At 40.2% G+C, this 20,055-nt stretch overlaps 2 protein-coding genes across 12 annotated transcripts in view; one reads left to right on the top strand and one right to left on the bottom strand.

The window, feature by feature from the left end:
• Positions 1-6,606, bottom strand: part of ntrk2b (neurotrophic tyrosine kinase, receptor, type 2b) — a 24,234-nt gene extending 17,628 nt beyond the window's left edge. Inside the window, exon 1 of one of the 3 annotated variants that reach the window (XM_044333680.1) lies at positions 5,951-6,606. Coding sequence is in view for 2 of the 3 variants with exons in the window: in XM_044333681.1 (XP_044189616.1) it covers positions 280-476 (197 nt within the window). In the remaining variant the exon portion in view is untranslated. Of the gene's footprint in view, positions 1-279; positions 964-5,950 lie in introns of those variants that run through there. The other 2 variants (XM_044333681.1, XM_044333679.1) reach the window with 2 other exon arrangements.
• Positions 5,247-20,055, top strand: hnrpkl (heterogeneous nuclear ribonucleoprotein K, like). Of its 9 annotated transcripts, XR_006398827.1 has the most exons (17): positions 5,249-5,379; positions 6,613-6,722; positions 7,418-7,515; positions 7,627-7,683; positions 8,659-8,702; positions 10,018-10,090; positions 11,728-11,841; positions 12,188-12,316; positions 13,125-13,432; positions 13,520-13,573; positions 13,833-13,869; positions 15,890-15,905; positions 16,874-16,906; positions 17,022-17,089; positions 17,204-17,373; positions 18,199-19,254; positions 19,680-20,055. XR_006398827.1 is itself a non-coding variant. In XM_044333687.1 (16 exons), the coding sequence occupies exons 2-16, from the start codon at positions 6,662-6,664 to the stop codon at positions 18,227-18,229; spliced, it is 1,290 nt and encodes a 429-aa protein (XP_044189622.1). In that variant the 5' UTR covers positions 5,247-5,379; positions 6,613-6,661; the 3' UTR covers positions 18,230-20,055. The 9 variants fall into 9 exon arrangements, 8 of the variants coding, with proteins under 8 accessions (XP_044189622.1, XP_044189618.1, XP_044189623.1 ...); XM_044333687.1 differs by having other exon boundaries at positions 5,247-5,379; positions 17,025-17,089; positions 18,199-20,055; XM_044333683.1 differs by having other exon boundaries at positions 5,248-5,379; positions 6,616-6,722; positions 18,199-20,055.

Genomic DNA, 20,055 nt, shown 5'->3' with positions numbered 1-20,055 from the left:
TTCATGATCTGACAAATCCACTGGTTATAATAAAAAAAAAAAAAAAATAGTGTTTGACATTAAGCGTGGAGGACAGATTTCTATTGATCTTTAATCCACAGAGGGAAATAACGCCAGGCCTGCTGTTATTAATATTGCTGCCGCTGATATTATTACCTCAATCATTATTATAATCCTAACACTTGGGTATTATTGCGACCCACGATCGAGGGTAGTTCTTTACGCATTGCATCCTAATAAGTTCACAAGCTGTCTGCGCGATCATTTTCATACACTTACATCTCGGTGATGTTTTCCATGTCATCTAACATGAGGACAGGGAAATCCTCGATCCCCGGTACGGAATCAATACAAACAATCCTTGAGATGCTGCAAGTGCAGGATTGGGGGCAAGCATCGCTAAATCTCCACAGCCCCATCAAAACCAAAAACAATCCAAGACGAGCCATGCCATATTCCCCCGCGCTGGAGTCCATCGCAGGTCCAATGAATCCCCCCAAACAGAATCTGGTCAAATTGAATTATTGTTAAGATTTCCTCCCTCACCGCCTTTATCTGGCCAAGTTAATCCTTTCGACTCCGCAGGAAAAAAAAGGGAGACTACGCCGTCGGTCAGGAATGCGCAGAGCCCACGGTTTTAATATCAAGATGCCATGGACTGGCCTTCCCGTCTCCGCAGAGCTGGTATCACACTACTGCATATCGATGCCGTGAAGCAAGGTGTCAAGTGGTCCGTCCTGGTGCTGCTGCTGCTGCTGCTGCTGCTGTCTCACTCCTCTATCTCGGGCACAGACTGTTCGCCTCCCTGGCTTGTAAAACAAATATGAGGTGTTCCAGATGTTTAGAGATCAATAGGCAGGGGGGCCCCCCAACGAGCGATTTCTCATATGTGAGGTGATGGGGAGGAAAAGAGAAACTGCACAGTGGAGTAAGGATGCGTGGTGATGCTGCGTGTGTAGGGGAGGAAGGCTACCTGCATCCGTCTATCGATTATCGCCGAGGACGAGCGCGTCCCCCCCCCCAACCCCCCCACCCCCCCAAAACAGCCATCACTGGGATTGAGTTTATAGGGGAGACGGTTGTGATGGTACCCTGGAGATTTATTTATGACAAGTTGTATTTATAGGAATTTGTTTGGGGATTTGTTTTTGTTTTTTTAATCATTCAACAAAACCTTAACATAAGCAGCTGCAGTTTTAGCCTATTAGGGTGCCCAAAGTGGCCAGTTGCGGGTCAAATGCCATGTGTGTGGTGGGCACAACAACAATATATGGATGTATAAACTCCTGTGTTGTGATCTGTCTTAGTTACTCTGAAGCCATGCATTGGAGCACTGTTGTACGGTTGGCCATTAGGCCTATAGTGTGACGTACGGTTGACGCACAAGACGGGGTGCATCTATGAAAAATAATTACCTATACTATGTCTGCAAGCTTCAAATGGGTCTCACTCCAGTCAGTGATCAGTGCACGATATAGGGGCAAGAATAGGAAAAAAATGTTATGATGTTAGATTTTTCCCTCCTCCCAATAACCCTATTTATGTTTCCAAAGAAATACTTCTACTTTTCCATTAATTTTGCCAGATTATTATATAAAAATATAAAGTATAAAACACTGTAAGCATGTGTAAAGATTTTCTTTGAATAGGGACAGACTATATTTTGATTAAAGTTGGAGACATCTCATGACATCACCCTAGATTTAGGGTTAAAGTATTTGTCAACAATATTTAAGGGTGCCCACTCACAAATAAACACTCACATATATATATATATTAATGTGTCATAATTTAAACACAATTGTTCTTAAATGTTAATGTCATAAACTGGGCATAGAAATGTCATTTAAGCCCTCTATTCTCAGTCCTTTGAGGATTACTGTGCAGTGCTAAACATCAAGGTGTTAATATGTTTCCAAATGATCAAATAAATCCTGTTTACCAGTGGATTCCTAAATTTCACTCATAATGAGGAGGCATACTCAGCTAGGACACATGATCTATGACACAGCCTGGATGGTTAGTGTCGCTATGGTGACTTGCTTTTTACAAATAGCGCGGACAATGTCAAGTGTCGCTATGGTTGCAGATGAAAATATGTACGCAGGCTTTTTTTTTTTTTTTTTTTTCATGAGAAACATCAAGAACTGAATTATATCTGTCTCCATGGTAACCTCAGAGTATAGGAGAGGAGAAGAGAGCTCTTTATTTTGCAATAGATCCTTGCCTATATCTGAAGGAGCATGACAACACTACGAGAAAAGGGATGTTTAAAATAGATCAAGTATGGACATCATTCAGGCTCCTGATTTGCAACACATGGGCAGTCAGGTGGTGGCTCTGGCCAGTGATGTCGGATTAATAAGTCTGATCTCATGGCCTTATCATTTTATCTCTGCAGAAAAGCCAAAGAGAATCAGTCTGCGCTGAGAAAAGTAGTGTGTGCTTGTCTATGTACATGTGTCTGGGCATACAAATGTTGTGTGTTTTATATTGAGGTTGGTTTTGGTTAGCAAATGCAATAGAATATCTACTAAACCCATAAAATGATGCTGTTTCTGTTTTCTGTTTTGTGTCATTTTATATCAGATTTTATAATTCATATTTTTAAATGTGCCATTCCTTGAAACTTAGATGCTGGAGGATTTCCTACTTTGAGGACAGAAGAAAGTGTAACCTGAAGTGAGACTTGACCTCATTGCACCTTGTTACAGTCTTCTGCACCTACTTGCGGTTCCTCTTGAGGAACATGAGTTTGCACTGTACCAGTAGCTTTGGAGATGTTGCATATTGAATGTACTTAGACTTTTGACATGCCAGATTAAGACATCTTCCTTCTTTTGTACATATAGTTTGGTGCCGCATCTCTATCTCTACCTCTTCCTGAACCAGCTGTCTTGAACACTGCATGCAGTGACACAGCTGGGACTCAACCCGCTGATCCTGTACTATCCACTGTGTCTCAGTCTAGTTTTGTGGATTACCCACATTGTAACACACTGCACACGATTGTTCTTTTTCCAAGCACTTACATACAATAGACACAACACATTTCATTTATTGCAGACACATCCAGACAAGAGCGGGACTGAGCTTGCCTTCATCAACGTCCAGCAGTGAATATTGTGAGGCTGAAACTCTGAGTTAGTGTAGGTGTAGAGCTGCAACAAGTCGATCAACAGAAAATTAATCTGCAATTATGTTGATAATTGAATATTACATTTTAAGGAGAAATGACAAAAATTTACTGGTTGCAGCTTCTCAAATGAGAGGTTTTTAAGCTTTTTTGTGTCATACATGAAAGTAAACTGAATATCTTTGGATTTTGGACCGTTGGTTTTCAGTGTTTTCTGACATTTTATAGACAAAACAATTAATTGAGAAAATAATCTGCTGATTAATCGATAATGAAAATATTGGTTGGTTGTGGTTTAAGTCATCATGAACCTCCACACCACATATAACTGTTAAATAGCTTTCACCATCAAGAGTTTGGTGTTTAGTTAGTGATTACAAGGTTATCTTGACCTGGTGGATCATTGTCTCCCATGTGCCACTGGGATGTGCACCATGAGAAATAATAAAAATCTATTTTAACTTACTTTTGCTGAAGGGCATGTTCTATTTTGTTAAGATCCCACTCCTCCATTACCTCCTTTAGTACCTTTTCTGTGAAGATAAAATAAGTGCCTTCATCAGACCTGATTTCCACAACCTCTGATATAAAACGGCTGTAAAGAATTTATACAACTGTACTCAATACTACATAAATATGCTGTGCTCTGCAGGCAAACACAACTCCATATTGTTTCATAATATTTAAGCCATCACTTTGTTTCTATCAGACTAAAGTACTAAACTTCAGCAGTAAGGCTATTTTCATTATCAATTAACCTGTCAATTATTTTCTTGATTAATTGTTTATTTGCTTCATCTTTAAAACATCAGAAAAGGGTGAAAAATGCCCATCACAATATCCGAGAGCACAACGTCTCATCATTAAATGTCTGCTTTTGAGCAATAAACAGTCCCAAACTCAAAAATATCCAATTTACTATCATTTAAGGCCAAGAAAGGTGGAAAATTTGCACATACAATAACTTGAAACCATCTAGTCTTTGGCATGTTTTCTTTAAAAATGACCTATATGATTATCAAAATAATTTTCTTTCAATCAACTAATGAACTAATCATTGCAGCTTTACTCAGCAGCATAAAAGAGTGGTGCTAAGTCTGCTGTCCTTTGACCAATGTGTCCACACCACCCAATATAATGTGAAGCAATGAGCCAAAAAATGGTTTCGAAACAATGCAAGCATCAAGTTTTAGGACTAACCAACACATCTGGAAGCACTTTCTGATAGGAAGCATCTATTGATGCTTCTATAGAGCTAGTCAGACAGTTTTACCCTTACCTGTTTGGGCTTCACTGTGCAGAATGATGTATTTGCAGAGTTTGACACTAGAAAGCTGTTTTCACATTTATCTGGTGAAAGTGGAAAGTTTCTCTGTGCTCATTGAAGATTCACTTTTAAGGAGGCGGGCCTATTTGAGCATGATTTGTGACATCACATCTAGTTTGGAAGCCAGTTCAGGTCCAATAATCAGCTTATACAAGTGTGATGTGGACACTTGAAGCCTTCAGTGCATAAATACTGAGAATGGACTTTAAAGTGAAGTAGGAGACATCTTGCGTCCAGCTGTTAAGCTACTGAAATGAAATATATTTGCATATTCATAGATTCTGGATTTTAATAATGGAGAAGGAGTAGATATAATTTTAAGGATTTTAACAAGATACAAGTTATTATTCAAAGTAGAGTATTTTATATACATCTTAAAACATGTCTGGAGGGAACCATTAAGCATACTTAATTTTTGTCGGTTTTTCAGTACTGTACTCAAAACCTGGTTAGACTCACTGTAATATGTATTATTGAACTGGGACACAGCTGTGGAATTCAAACGAACCCTTATCTTTTAGGATTTATTTAACTAACCTGACAGTCAACACTCAGGACAATAAAAACCCTTTTCACTCACGCAGACAGTGGTTGTTATGGTGGGTGTCTGCCGAAGGAGGCGGGATAGTTAGCAGCCTGCGAGCCTATAATCAGGGCATAAAAACCGTGAAAAAGACAGGGAGCGTTTGATAAATTGTTCTGCGTAGCCAGACGGTCACACTGATCTCGTTCGACGAATTAAAGTAGCGTTATCCCCTCCCGCCCGTGCTGTCTTACTAAACATAATAAACACACCACCGGGTCAGTGTCGACGAATCGAGCTCACCCACTGTGTCTTCTCTCCATGCTGAAAACGTGCGAACGTTTCAGGGCGAGGAAATCGTGGAGGACCGCAGTGAACGTGGTTTTGCTGCAGGTTTGTTTGTCTTTAAACGTTGTATTTTGACAGTCGAGTAATATAACGTTGCGTCATTTGTTAGCTATGCTCGATAGAAATAATTTTTCGCCGCTGACATTAGCGGAATAGCTGTTTTGTGCCGTGTTATTTCTCGCTGGTGGATGTTGTACAGTCGCAACGTGTACACTGTAGCTGGTAGACACGCCTCGCAAAACACACAGAAAGCAACTGGCTAGCTTAGCGGATCTGTTAGCATAGCAAAGTCATGTCAACTTAACTAGCCACAGCGCAAAGAAGCCAGCTAACTTCTGTTTGCAGGCAGACAGATCAGGTGACAAATGCGTTTTCCGTTTACTTGTAAGGAATTGCGCAGTATCCTTTATGTACATTGTTCCCTTGTGTCGCTGTTTTGAATTTATAGGAGCGAAAAATAGGGGCTCGATACAAGAAGTAACAGTCCGTGACGAGCTTTCCCCACAACTAGCTATTTGCTCCCGATGGCAATAAGCGACATATGATGTATTTGTGTTCTTCAGAAAACCCTTTTTTTGAGTATGTTGTAGGTGTGGGTGCTCTTGGAAAAACTCACTTAAAAATGGTTGCTGCTAATTCCTAAGACATGTAGGCGTTGACCAGCATCTCCATGTAAGTTAGCAGGCCTCACTTCAGGAGTGATGCTTGCAGGACAGGAGTACAGACTGTTTTTGCAACAGTGGGCAGTGCATGTAGGTGGACTGCATGTGCACAGTGGGGTTCATGCAGGCTAGTTATATGCAAAACCCCTTGAATGTATCTTTAAAGTGTTCAATGCCAAATTTTGACAAATATAATGTTGAACTACCCTGAAAACATTACCAGATGCTGCTGCATGCATGTTAAACTAATGACTTGATATGATTTGTCTTCATCAGCCCTATTTGTCAGCTATCAGAATTAGGGCTGAGAGAATCAATCAATTGACAGAAAAATAATCAACTAGTTCTGTAATCAGTGAAACAAAATTACCAAACATGCTCTGATTCCAGCTTTTAAACTGTAATAATTTGCTGCTATTCTTTGTCTTTACTTGGTGATAAACTCAACTGAATATCTTTAGGTTTTAGACTGTTGATTGAACACTATTTTCTGATAGGCCAAATAATTACAATTACTTGTGAAAATGATTGGCAGATTGATAATCAAAATATTTCATCTGATGTGTCTTTGCATGTACAGTATGTAGCTGATTGTACTATTTGTCCCCCGTTTTAGCAGATCCAGGGAGAGGAGCCTGTTTGCATTCCACTGCAGGTGCAAGACAATGGAGGTGAATATTGAACAGCAGGACGAAGACATCACATTCAGCAATACTGACACTAATGGTAAGATCATGATGTAAACAAATAAACTTATGCATTTAGTAGAAAATGAACAGAGCCTTTCCTGTGGTGCATCCAGCCTAAAACACAGTGTGTAAATATACCTACTAATTAGTTCACTCAAGGGAGGAGAAGAGAGAAAAAACTGACAAATTTTGGCTGGCACCACATAGCATGTGGACATGTCAGATGGTTTAGGGATTCTCCTGTCCAAGATACTGCTGTTCTGAGGGCCCTGAGCAGATCTGCCTGTGTTTTAATCCAGGAAGGGTACATGGCGGAGCTGGACATATTCCAGGTTACAGTTGGCTGCTGAATGAAAACCATTGTTGGGGTTGCCGTTGATTCATATTTTTGTCACTTCTATTAACCCTTCAGTGGCTTTAGCTAGTAATTATAAATTAGTTACTTTTTGCATTTTCTACTAACCATTATGAGAGAAATGCCATAGTTTTAAAGCCACTATGTGTCACATTTTTATATGATTATAGTAGATTATAGCAAGATTTAGTTTTTAGAAAAGTGGAATAATTATTGTGGAACAATTTGAAGATTCAAACATTGCTTTATTTAAACTGCTGTACTAAAAGCTGCCAAAGCTTGAAATTGTCAAATTCTACACTGTGGCGTTAAAGTTGATTACCTCTCGCTGAATGACGTCCTGGTTCAGCTCTGACCTGAAGTGTCTTCCCTCTCAGGTAAACGGCCAGCTGAGGACATGGACGAGGAGCAGGCCTTCAAACGTTCTCGCAACACGGACGAGATGGTGGAGCTGCGTGTGCTGCTTCAGAGCAAAGTAAAGACTCGTTCACTCTGTGGGCCGCATCAGTTGACGGGCCACACTGTTGTTGTTTCTCCCATAATTAAGGATAATTTTTTCTAAGAAAAACCCTCTGTCTCTTCACAGAATGCTGGTGCTGTTATTGGAAAGGGTGGCAAGAACATAAAAGCCCTACGCACAGATGTGAGTAAACAGATAAAATGTTGATAACATTTCTGCAGCTGAGGAGGAAATGTAGTTGCCTCCTCTGTTTCAGAATCTGCTACAGGTCTTTTTAGACCTAACGACTGTGCTATCAGTTAATTTTTGCTGAGGGATTATTACAGTATACAGATCTAAATTTGCCATGAATGAACAAACTCATTCATTGGATTTCCACAGCAACAGCCGCACATTTCCTCCCTGTAGGTTTTTATCATTTGACAACAAGAAATGACATGCCCTGTTAAGATCAGTTTCTTATAAACAAGGAAATCCAAGTTGTCATGTGGACAGACGCTGTTTGATTTCCTTTGGACAGATATAGATGGGGAAAAAAAAAAAGGCTTTGTTAGATTGATCTTATGGATTTTGTTTTCAATCATGTCCTCTTGTGAGTTTCAACCTGATTCCAGTTCCCCACAGTGTTGAAGCTATGTTTGACCTTGATGTGACAACAGGTGCCTTAAAGCCTGAGTGGACATAGTGTCTTTTTTCTTTTTTTTTTTTTTTTTTTTGCAGGGACGTAAATCTCTGTAGTGCTCCAGACTGTTAATCAAACTTATCTTTGCCCAGGTCACACATCCTGTTCTTCTTCACTCACCACAAAGTCTCTCATTTCACTTTTGGGACAAAGTATAGCCTGTATTCAATTAAAAATGTATTCCTTCTCCCCCTCTTCCCTTCTCCTTTACTTTTTTATTTTTTATTTTTGGCCACCTTCCTCCGTTGCCCATGTACTGGATCGACATGCCCCTCCTGCGTTGCCCACCTTGACGTTGGCCCAACCTCCGCCCGCCCCTGAACGCCCGCCCGCCCACCTGACACTCCCGGTTGGCCCCGCCCATAAACTGTGCCCCTCCTTAAACGGGCACCTAACTTGACATCTTGTGATTGAATGCCCCCGCCCAATGCCAACCTCCACCACAACCACCACCACCACCACCTCGGCCCATGCAGTACAATGCCAGTGTATCAGTCCCAGACAGCAGTGGCCCAGAGCGGTATGTCCCACCAGTTATTGCCTCACTGCCTGATTAGAACAGCCAAACACATGTCTTTGATAACCTGCCTTCTGTTTCATTTTAACATTTTTTATACATGACAGTATACCCCCCCTCCCCCTCCCTCCAAACATCCCCCCTCCTCCACTTGTAAGAAACGTGTATTGTTCCCTTTTGATTTTTCTGTCCATTTTAAACATCTCCATTGATTTGGACTCCTTGTCAGTTTATTGTCCATTCAGAGAATCATTGACAACCCACTACCAAGTAGTTGGTATATTATGGTTAGCAACACAGCTGTTGGATGTTGTTTTTCCTTGCTGTGAAATTTAATTCTACCATGAAACTTTCGAAAAAGCAGATATCCTGTTCTCTCTCTGTCCTCTGTGGCCCACCTGGCCCTCCCCCCCCCCCCCCCTCCCCCTTACCTCCAACCCCACCTCCCTTCCACCCTTTACCCCACTGTTTTCAGCATCACTGTCCATGATCTCTGAGAGAGCACCGGCTCTTGTCTGGAGGCTCCGTCCCCCACTCTGTCACTCATTAATGTCGTCTCTTTATTTCATTGTGCTGCATCCCTTCTGTTAAATTTCTCTCAGGCCACATCAGATCAGATCAGAGCTGCCTGCCAAACTTTCATAACCCCTCCCCCCCACCACCACCTTCCAACCCCCTGCTCCTGTCCTGTGCCACAGAGTAGTTGGTAACCGCTCACATTTCCTTCCCCACCTCAACCCTCTGCTCTGTTACTCTTTTTCTACTGCCCACATCGTCTCCACCTCACCCCCCACCCCCCACCCCCGCCCTAAGCCCTCTCCTCCCCACCTCACCCCTCCTTCCCAACCCCCTGGTCACAATGAGAAGGTGTGCTGGTGGCGCAATTGTCACGGCAAGTTGTTGTTTCAGTTTGTTACGTTCCTTTTCCCCAACTTGCTGGTGGTGGGATGGTTATAGAAGGTCTCTCTTTCTCTCTCACACCCCCCTCCCCCCCAATTCTGTGTGGCCAGTCGCACGTTAATTTGAGCCGATCTGAAGCTGCCCATCCTCCCAAGGCTTCTCTTACTCTGAAAATAATATTAGATTAAGTGCATGTCAGCTGCTTATTCAATCAGTCTAGTGTTGGGGAATAGCTAAAATTGTGCGTAGTGTGCAGCAGTCTTAATTTTTCCTTTAGTTTGAAACCTTTTGTAAGTCTCTCTTGTAACTTTTTGCTGGACTGCTTCTCACATATTTTTTATCAGGTTTTGCTTTGTGCTGTACTCTTTGTCCTCCTTGTAATGCCTTGCTTCCTTTTGGCCAAAATGGTTCCTGACAGGATCCTGAGTGTGAATGCCAGCATTGACACTATTGGAGAGATTCTGCTGAAAATCATACCTACTCTAGAGGAGGTAAGACATCACGTTAATTACCTTGTTAATAATGTGTACATGAATAGACGGCAGTCCAGGATGATACATGACATTGCCTAATGAAATATGTATGAAATATGTAGCCTGTTGAAATTAAGGGATGGAAAACTGCATTTAGTCATAAATGTGCAGAATTTTAAGTTTTAAGAGTTTTGATGGAGGTCCGCACGAACTTTAGATGTACCCTGTGGAGTTTTTGACCACTAGTAGCGCTAGTAGCCCTTACAAGTGGGCCCTGGTTTTATTTTTATCATGCACAAGGATGTGTTTGGCGCTATTCACATCCTGTTGTTACTTTTTGTGCTATTCCACTTGTTGGATACTGCTAGCTAGGAAACACGGATGTAAACAGTGCAGATTCAAAGTATTTTGAAAAAGCAGTTTTTCAAATGTTTAAATAGGAAGAAAATGTACTTAAAACGTTTGTTAGACCTCAAGAATATACACAATATGTTTTGGTGAGAAATACTGAATGAATGTGTTTACAAGAAAACTTCATGGGGCACCTTTAAACCCAGACCCAGTTCATTTTGCACCTGAATCTGACCAGAGACCCAAAGCTATATTTTTAGCCATTGCCATAGCGTTGCTCTATGGATGGCAATGTTGATTGGTCTGTCCACCACTTTGGTCCAGACTGAAATATCTCAACAACTATTGATGATGATCATGGATTGCCATGAAATTCATGGTCCCCAGAGGATGAATCCTTTGGTGATCCCCTGACTTTTCCTCTCGTGCCACCAAAATTTTGGCATTCATTGTTTTGTGTGACATTTGTGCCACACGATGGCAACCACCACTAATACTAATCCACTACTATATTCAGCAGTTAGCATTTTTCAGATGTGTCCAAACACTGAAGTAAAAGATTCCATTGCTTCAAGACTTGTGCATCTCACATTATTCATCTTCCTGCGTCAACCTTGGATATATTTTCCAAATGGAATCTCTGCTATAACTACCACATTTGTGAAGCACACAGCAACTCACTTTTGAGGTTATTGTTTTTTTTAGTGATTTTCCAACTACTCTTTGAATAACTCAATCTTTTGCCACCACTGTTCTTCTAAATTGGTACCATTAGTTGTTTTTTTTGTTTTGCAAATGCTGTCATGCTTTATTGAGAGTTCCCAGGAGACTGATGCACTGGCAATTTGAGTGCCAATTATTTGACATCTTTATAAATCTGTTTCTTAATCCCATGCTGCTTATGTAACTTCTACTACTAATATAGAGGGCCAAGGCCACATCGATTAATTCAAACAGCGTGTGTGTAAGTGTGGTGCGAATCATGAAAAAATATGGATTTTATTTATAAACCCCAATATGAGAAATTTAACTTTTTTCTTTGTTCCACTCTAAACGTGTTTGAGTTGGGTTTTTTTTTTGAGGTTTTTTTTTTGACTTTATTTTTAGACTTCACAGGTCAACTTGTTAATTTGCTTAGAATTGTGCTGCAGAACAAAAGTGATGTTTTAAAGAGTCTAAACAACACATTCTCTCCTACTGCTTTTCCACATTGACAACATAAAGTATGTCATTACGGAAATGCTTTGTTAATGAACAATGGGAATAGTCTGTGACCCTACTGATCTTGCGTTGTGTTTGTGTAGTACCAGCATTACAGCGGGATTGACTTTGACTGTGAGCTTCGCCTGCTGATCCATCAGAGCTTAGCAGGGGGCATCATCGGGGTGAAAGGTGCCAAGATAAAGGAGCTGAGAGAGGTAGGACAAAGTCCAGATTAGCAGGAGCCTCGTCATGAGGTTCTGCACCAACAGGCTAATGAATTGTTAGAACCACTATTGTAACTTTTGTATTTTGTGAGTTTTCTGTGAATTAATGATGGATACGATCTCCTGGTTTGTGCATTTTTCCTCCTATTAAGTTATGCATCTAAAGTTCCTAAATATTCCAAAACCTTGTTTGCAGTAGCAGTAATGACATTACATCTAATATGCTGTATAAGAAAAGACTCTTGCTGGCTTCATTGGCTAGTTCAGGAGTAAAGCAATCAATGGTGAATTTAATTGCCTGACAGAAGACTAACATTTTTATGTTTCCATGCACCAGAACACCCAGACCACCATCAAGTTGTTCCAGGAATGCTGTCCACACTCCACTGACAGAGTTGTCTTGGTGGGAGGAAAGCCAGAACGTGTCATTGAATGTATAAAAGTTATCCTGGAGCTGGTGTCAGAGGTGAGTTTACAACCCTGAGATCTGTTGTAAACCTCAACATACTGCATGCAGTCATCTGTTTCCTCTCATGGAGATGTAAGGGTGATTAAAAGATATGAAGCTGAAGTGTATGATTTTAACTTAATATATCATAACTGAAAAGATTGCAGCTTTAAAGGGGACATATCATGCATTTTGTGATTTTTTTCTGTCAGTTTTACACTGTTATGATGTCGGATGTTTATGTTAAACATGCTCAAAGGGCCAAAACTTGAGGTGAAAGTATGTAAAAATGCTCCTTGCGAGTCAAAAGCCCCATGCTTCAGACTGTTGAATGTTACCGCTACTTCCTGCTCTTGATAACATCAGATTGTTTGTGCATGCCCACAAACAGCTGTCCATTGGTAGCCTTTGTTGCTAAGATTGTTCCATGAGTTGTTAAATGTACGGATGTATTTGAGAAGTTTTTCATTTCGAATAAAGAATGAGAAAAAGAAGTGAAATCCTACTACTACTGTTGGTTTATGTAGCCTTATGTAGCCTGCAGGAAGTCTGTAGAGGGAGGCTTTAAAGGGACAGCAGCTAAAACAGCCTGTTTCAGACAGAGGCTGAACTGAGGGCCTGCATAAAAGGCCACTATAAGATAAATAAAGAGTTTTTTTTTAACTGTAAATCATGCAAAATATTCCAGTAGAGCCCCAGAATATAAATATAGACCTGGAAATGTGCATGATAAGAGTTAAGCGTTAAGTTAACACGTTTCAGCAACTATTTCATAGTAGTCTTTACAATCTTTTCCCTTCCATTTCCTTTTACCCTTCATTCGCAGGCACCAATAAAAGGTCGTGCCCAGCCTTATGACCCTAATTTCTATGATGAAACATACGACTACGGTGGTTTCACCATGTTGTTCGAGGAGAGAGGCAGACGACCAATCGGTGGCTTCCCCATTCGTGTGCGCGGGGGCTTCGAACGCATGCCCCCTGTTCGTGGCAACAGACCCATGCCTCCTTCCAGACGGGACTACGATGACATGAGCCCCCGTCGGGGACCTCCGCCACCGCTGAGCAGAGGTGGACGAGGGGGCAGCAGAGCTCGTAACCTGCCTCTTCCACTACCCCCACCACCAAGAGGAGGGTGAGGAAGACGCACGCTTACTTGTATGCCCAATTGTTTAGATACATTTGGACCTTTTTATAATGTTGTTACCCTGTCTGTTTGCAGAGGAGACAGGTTCTCACATGGCAGCTATCATGGCAGCATGGACGACAGACCAAGGTGAGCACAGAGTAGGATTATCAGTAATTTCTCTCAAAAGCGTAGTGACAGATATCAGTGAAACTTTCTCAATAACAGAATGTCAACCCACAGGCCCTGATTCAGAGTCTGATCACAGGTCATCTGTAGAGTCTGCATGTCTTTTCACACTCACAGCTTTTTAAATACCAATCTAACAGTGCTGAAACCGCTTGATACTGTAGTGTTAAGTGTCCTAGAGTAGAGAAACTATATAAATGCATACCTTTTTTGTCTGTAGTGACAGAAGAGGCCGAGGAGACCGCTATGACAGCATGGTGAGTGCTATAATGTGTGTTTGTCATTTCCTAGTTTTTGTTGGGTGTTTGTGAATTATGTTTCACAAGAGGTGATTGGAATTCCTGGTTCGAGTGTAGTACAAGCACAGAGGCTTGGACTCTGTGGTGCTTTTCACTGTGTATGCACACTGATCTAGGCCTGTTGTTGCCAGGCAACAGTTGTCTCCTTGGTTACCACAGAGCAGCTGAGTACGTAGTCCAGAGATCCACCAGGCTAGCAAATGAACTTGAGCTGAAACCAAAGCAATTCCTGAGCAGGTTCCCCTCAGGTCTCAGCTGCAAGCAGATAGTTTGAATAAGAAAGCAAAGAGTGCATTTGATTAAATAAATACAATAGATGTCAATGAATTGCTGAGATTTAAGGACAAATATGATGAGCTTGAGCACAGCAGAAATCTATCTTCACCTATAAAGACTGCTGAAATTCATTTGCATTTTGATAACCAAAATCAGAGCAGTCAGAGCCTCAAGAGATAGAAAATTACTCAAATATGATAAGAAAATAAATTTAGATAGTAAGAGAAGCTTATCACTTCTATATTATTATATTATTATATTAGCCATCTAAAAATCCAAAGCTTTTTAAATACAACATGGCTGATACAGTGTTTACATGCTCAAATAGCACAAAATATTATGCATAAATATTGTTTCTATATATTTAGGATATTTCATTTATTTAGGGGATGACCTTGTTCTAATTAAGAAAATTGCATGAAGGCATTTCCATTACAATTTGAATGGAGGATGGCTTTAACGGGTTAAGGCAAATTATTAGTCTGCATATAAATGTGCTAAATATGGATGATTAATTCTTTGGTTAAATTAGGTATTTGATGAACCATGTCTTTAAAAAAAATATGTCCCAGACAGTTCCTGAATCCTTTTGCTCTAAAAATGTACAAGCATTAAGTTTTGACCCAGTTTCAAATATCTTGGAAACCCTCATGTCCGAGTTGCCACCTGTGACTAATTTCAATGTGATGTTTCAGTAACATATTTCTTAAAATGTTTTATAATCTTCCTTTGCAACCTTTTACATTGTACATTCTTTATTTGTGGCATCTGCATCCTACCCCATGCTGTTGTATTCAATTTATTTTATTTGAATAGAATAAATAAAAGCTGGTTAGAGCTCCTCTCCTCCTTTCTCCAGAGTAACCAGAAGTCTGAAGGCTGTGTGAACTCACCAGTCTTCCCAGTGTTCGGCAGAAATATGCTACAGTTATTAAAACTCTTGCAAGATTAAATTGTAAAATATAAAACTTTAGACACACAGCAGCGATGAAAAGAAAAAAAAAAACTACTATTCTAAGAATTTATTGCCTGCAGGTGGCGTAAGTGTCAAAATTGCAGAAGCTATTCCTTTTTTTGCCTGTAGATGGTGCTCATCAACATGTTATCATTTACATTTCTAAACTGCTGCGGCCGTTACTTTTCTTGCCAATAATTGTTGCATGTCGGACTGAAACTGCAGGTCTTCTAGGAATTTACAAATGTTAAGCCGTGCGTTCACTGATCAGATTCTTGGTTCTGAGCAGGCGTTATTCAAGCCATCGCCACATCATCACCATTACATTATTGCTGAACAGGTGTATCCTTTCATGGCCAAGGTCAATTTTTTTTTTTTTTCAAACTGACACTTACTACAGTTACTTCAGATTGTTTCAGTGGTCTGCAGGCCTCAGATGTCAAACCAATAATGTACTTTTCGGATAAAGCGGGATGGGATGTTTGAAGCATGAATGTCACTGAAAATGTGCAGGGACTGCTTAATGCTGTGGTATCAGCACATACTAAGATCCTGAGATCCTAAGCCTGGATGCAAAAACTAGCCAATACTAGCCAGGGTTTTTGTAGTCTGATGTTGAGTGGGTACTGATTGTATGTTTTATCAGTGTTCAGAGAACTATAAAGGGCTGATGACATGCTGTTATTATTGTGACATTGTGTTTTTTCTTTTTTTTTTTTTCCCCTTCCAATTGTTCCTGAAATGCAGAGTGGAGGCGGATATGGTGAGTCTTAATATTGATGTAAATTCTGCAGATTTACAATCAATTCATTACAGGAAAATCATCTTTTTGCTGCTGCTTTTATGTGTGTGTGTGTGTGTGTGTGAGTTTTAAGTGGGTCTTATTTTTCAGATATGTCATGTGGGAACACAATAACTTTACACATCTGTATAACGGATTTAATGGGCTGTTTTATTGGTTTTCAGTAATATTTAAACCACTTTTTTAAAAGTTAACACAAAAGTAAATGTGAAAGTTATGACCCAAAATGTCTAACATCTGCGTAATCCTTTTTTGCAGTGACTTAGGTTAATTGTTCAAACACATAGTTTTACAATACAGTGGGTCTTAACAACAGACATTTAATATTTTCTTTACTTTAAAGGACCAGTGTGTAGGATTTAGTGGCATCTTGCGGTGAGGTTGCAGATTACAACCAACTGAATGCCCCTCCCCCTCTGATTCCAAAACTCGCAAAAAATGCAAAAGGCCCTCTCTAGAGCCAACGTTTGGTTTGTCCGTTCTGGGCTACTGTAGAAACATGGCGGTGCAACATGTAGATATAAGGGCTCATTCTAAGGTAATGAAAACACAACAATTCTTGTTTTCAGGTGATTATACACTAATGAACACATACTTATAAATATTATATTCCATTTCAGCCAATAGATCACCCAAGTCTTACACACTGGTTCTTTATAGTCCTCAATTAATGTTTTGGATAATTGAGTTAAACTAATATTTATGTGTAACCTTCCTAGTTGACGGCTTGTGTTACTTGGCCCATTGAAATCTGTTGTGAAGCTGTCCTCCGATTGTAACCATGAGGGAAAAAACCCATAATTCTCCTTTTTTGGGGGGGGGAGATTCTGGCTGTATTAGTTGTTTACTGTCATACTATCTCTCTTCTTTGTCCCTGTGGTGTATTTTCAATTTTCCTCTTTCTTGTTTCCTTTCCAATGTTTTCAAAGACAACAATTCTTCCTGGGAGCACTTTCAGTCTGGTGAGTGGGGGTGGATCATTATTGTCCCTGTGTCTTGTTTCCTAACCTAAAGGGATTATTTCTTGTAGTCAAGTGCACGTCTAAGTCGCCTTAAATGTACTTACTCACCTCCTAGGTGGCAGAGGCTCATACAGTGATATTGGAGGCCCGGTTATCACAACGCAAGTCACCATCCCAAAAGATGTAAGTAAGACATCTGCTCATACTCACAAAAGCTGGCCCTTACAGTAAATGAAAACAGAAAAGACATTTCACTCCTAAATGTATTATCAATTTGCCTGCGTGGTTGTTTTACAGTTGGCTGGATCCATCATTGGTAAGGGCGGCCAAAGGATCAAGCAGATCCGCCACGAGTCTGGGGCATCTATCAAGATTGATGAACCACTAGAGGGCTCTGAGGACCGCATCATCACCATCACAGGAACACAGGACCAGATCCAGAACGCCCAGTACCTGCTACAGAACAGGCATGTGCTCCTGTGACCCCCCCCCCATCCCCCAAAAAACTCTAAATCATCACACTGGTGTGGTGTGGTCTCCTCTGCTGGCCTGTACGCTCATCCTCTACTGGATGAAGTAAACAGTGTTTTAGTTGCTGCTTTAAATAGTTGACTTAAACTTAACTTTATTGTCCACAAGGGTAAATGTGTGTTAGAGCCAGGTGAAACTTAGAACACACAGTTTAGTGAGTGTTGATCCTGTTATGTTAATTGTAATATTCACCATGTACTACATCTACTACTACTACTACTACTACTTTCATTTTTGGCGCAGAAGTAGACTAAAATTGGTAACAAAAGCTAAACACCAGAATAGTGCTAATTTTTGCTACGGCTGTTACAATTAGTAGATGAATTGATAGTTTGATCAACAGAAAATTAACAGGAAACCTATTTTGATAGTCGTATAGACTATTTTGGGGTTGTGGACTGTTGGTCTGAGGGGGAAAAAACACTTTCAAGGCATCATCTTGGGGTGTGGGAATGTATGGGGCATTTTACACTATGTTCTGGCATTTTACATTACTCAATCAAGAAAATAATTGACAGATTAATCAATAATGACCAATTTAGTTGCACTTGTGTGCAAACTTGGCAGTTTATTTTAGTCTCAGCAGATATATTGCTTGTTGCAGATATAATTTGTCAGCCTTAACCTTGGCATAAAAAAATCTTGACAGCATCAAGTACAACAGTAAATAATAAATCCTGATCCCTGTCATGTTCCTGTTTAGACAAATACTGTCAATGCCATCATGAAGCATCCTAACTGTTACTTGTCTCTTATTTCAGTGTCAAGCAGTACTCTGGTCGATTCTTCTAGGAAGAAGAAAAGAAAGAAAGAAGAGTGAAGCCATGCTGCCATACTGTTTGCTCCTTCTATTCAGAGCCTACATTCCTCTGCTTTGGGTAGATGTGCCCGGTCCCCTCAATATTACACGTTACAACATCTTTCTATACATCGCAAGTTTTAGTTGGAGTTTTGAAAAATCTTAAGCTGTCAAACAGCAAACAAGGAGTCAGTAACATGTTTTTGTGCTGGTGTAATTATTTTTGAGGAGATTCTTGTAACGTCATTGGAGTAAACTCATCTGTGTGATAACTTTCGGTGTTGTGAGCCGCCCCCCGGTCCCTATCTCCCTCGTTTCAGTACAGCATGCAGAATGTAATCTTTTAGTAACAGACTTTATGTGACTTTAATTTTTTTTTTGTTTTTCTCCCAGCTCAAATGTTTAAGCACACTCTCCAAAATGAAGATGCATGGTCTCAGAATGGTTAAAGAACCATTAAAATAAACTTTAATTTTTAAGGAACATCGAACATACTTTTCCACTGTAAAATAAAGTGCTTTTTGTAAGAAGGTGCTTTAAAGAAATGGTTAGACACTTGGGGAAGTACGCTTATTTGTTTTCTGGTGGCGAGTTAGGCGAGAAGATTAATACAACTCCCAACACCTGTACAGTAAATACAAAGCTACCACTAGCAGCCTGTTAGCTTAGCCTAGTACAAAGACGGGAAACAGGAGGAAACAGGCCTGTCCAAACTTGACAAAATCGACCTACCAGCAGCTTTAAAGCTCACTAATTAATACATGATATTTTGTTAGTTAAATAAGCACAAAAATCAAAGTGTACAAATGTATATTTGCGATTTCATGGTAGATTATGTGGCGGACTACGTTTTTACTGGGAACTGTTGTTAGGCAACCAGCCGAGACTCCAGGAAGTTTACGTATAGAGCCAAGAAATAGTCCGACGCATAACCTGTAAAGAGGCGAATTGATGTTTTTATCTTCGTTTTGTAATAACGAATTCATAATGTATTAGTTAGTGAGCATTGGAGGTGCTGGTAGGTGGATTTTGTCACCGTTCAACAAAGCCAGTCTAGCCGCTTCGCCCCGTTTCCAGTCTATCTGCTAAGCTAACTGGCTGCTAGCTTTAGCGACATATTTAGTGTACAAAACATTATATGCTATGCTAACCGGCTGCTAGCTTTAGCCTCACATTTAGTGTGTAAAACATTCTGCCAAGCTAACCGGCTGCTAGCTTTAGCCCCATATCTAGCATACAAAACATTCACTAATAACTCTCTGCCAGAAATGGAATAAGCATGTTTGCAAAATGTCTAACTTAAGCTTTAAGTTTTGACAAATGTGCCAGTGTGATATAGAAAAAAGAAATTTTATGATTTTTCTTTGAAGGACAAGGATCTGTAAAAAGTGTGTGTGTATATATATTTACATAGCAAAGTAATTTCATGAGTGGTTAACTTAGATTGGCCCGGACGACTTTCTACTTTCTTGGAAGGAGATATGGGGCCAAAAGACAGGTTTGGTAATAATTTTTTTTTCTCTCTTCTCTCTCAATTTGTTTTCTGCCACTCGCCGAGATGGACTTCCTGTAATGCAACCTTAATATCTCATCTGTTAGATCAATTTATTCTTGCAAACATGTTTTTAATTTTGACAATGTAAGCATTTTTAAAGTTTTTTGAAAGGGATTTCTTAAGGTGCAGTTTATTGATGAGAGGGGAGCATACAGCTTTGTGAGTCCATGAGTGGTGTTTTCTGTCCAGTCATACCTGTATCTCTTGTGTCTGATATCTGTAGTACCTGCAGGTGTTGAGTAAGTAAACTCTGTGTCACAGTTA

This window comes from Thunnus albacares, chromosome 18 (assembly GCF_914725855.1).
Source record: "Thunnus albacares chromosome 18, fThuAlb1.1, whole genome shotgun sequence".
NCBI classification, from domain to species: domain Eukaryota; kingdom Metazoa; phylum Chordata; class Actinopteri; order Scombriformes; family Scombridae; genus Thunnus; species Thunnus albacares.
Note: the sequence above shows the minus strand (reverse complement) of the source record. Positions and strands in the feature narration are given on the sequence as shown.

What these genes read in the sequence shown, in the direction of transcription:
- hnrpkl (XM_044333683.1), top strand. Translation starts at nt 6,662, where the DNA reads ATGGAGGTGAATATTGAACAGCAGGACGAAGACATCACATTCAGCAAT. An exon ending in CTGGGAGCACTTTCAGTCTG is followed by an intron (nt 16,907 to 17,021) that starts GTGAGTGGGGGT and finishes CTCACCTCCTAG; the next exon opens with GTGGCAGAGGCTCATACAGT. An exon ending in CAGTACCTGCTACAGAACAG is followed by an intron (nt 17,374 to 18,198) that starts GCATGTGCTCCT and finishes CTCTTATTTCAG; the next exon opens with TGTCAAGCAGTACTCTGGTC.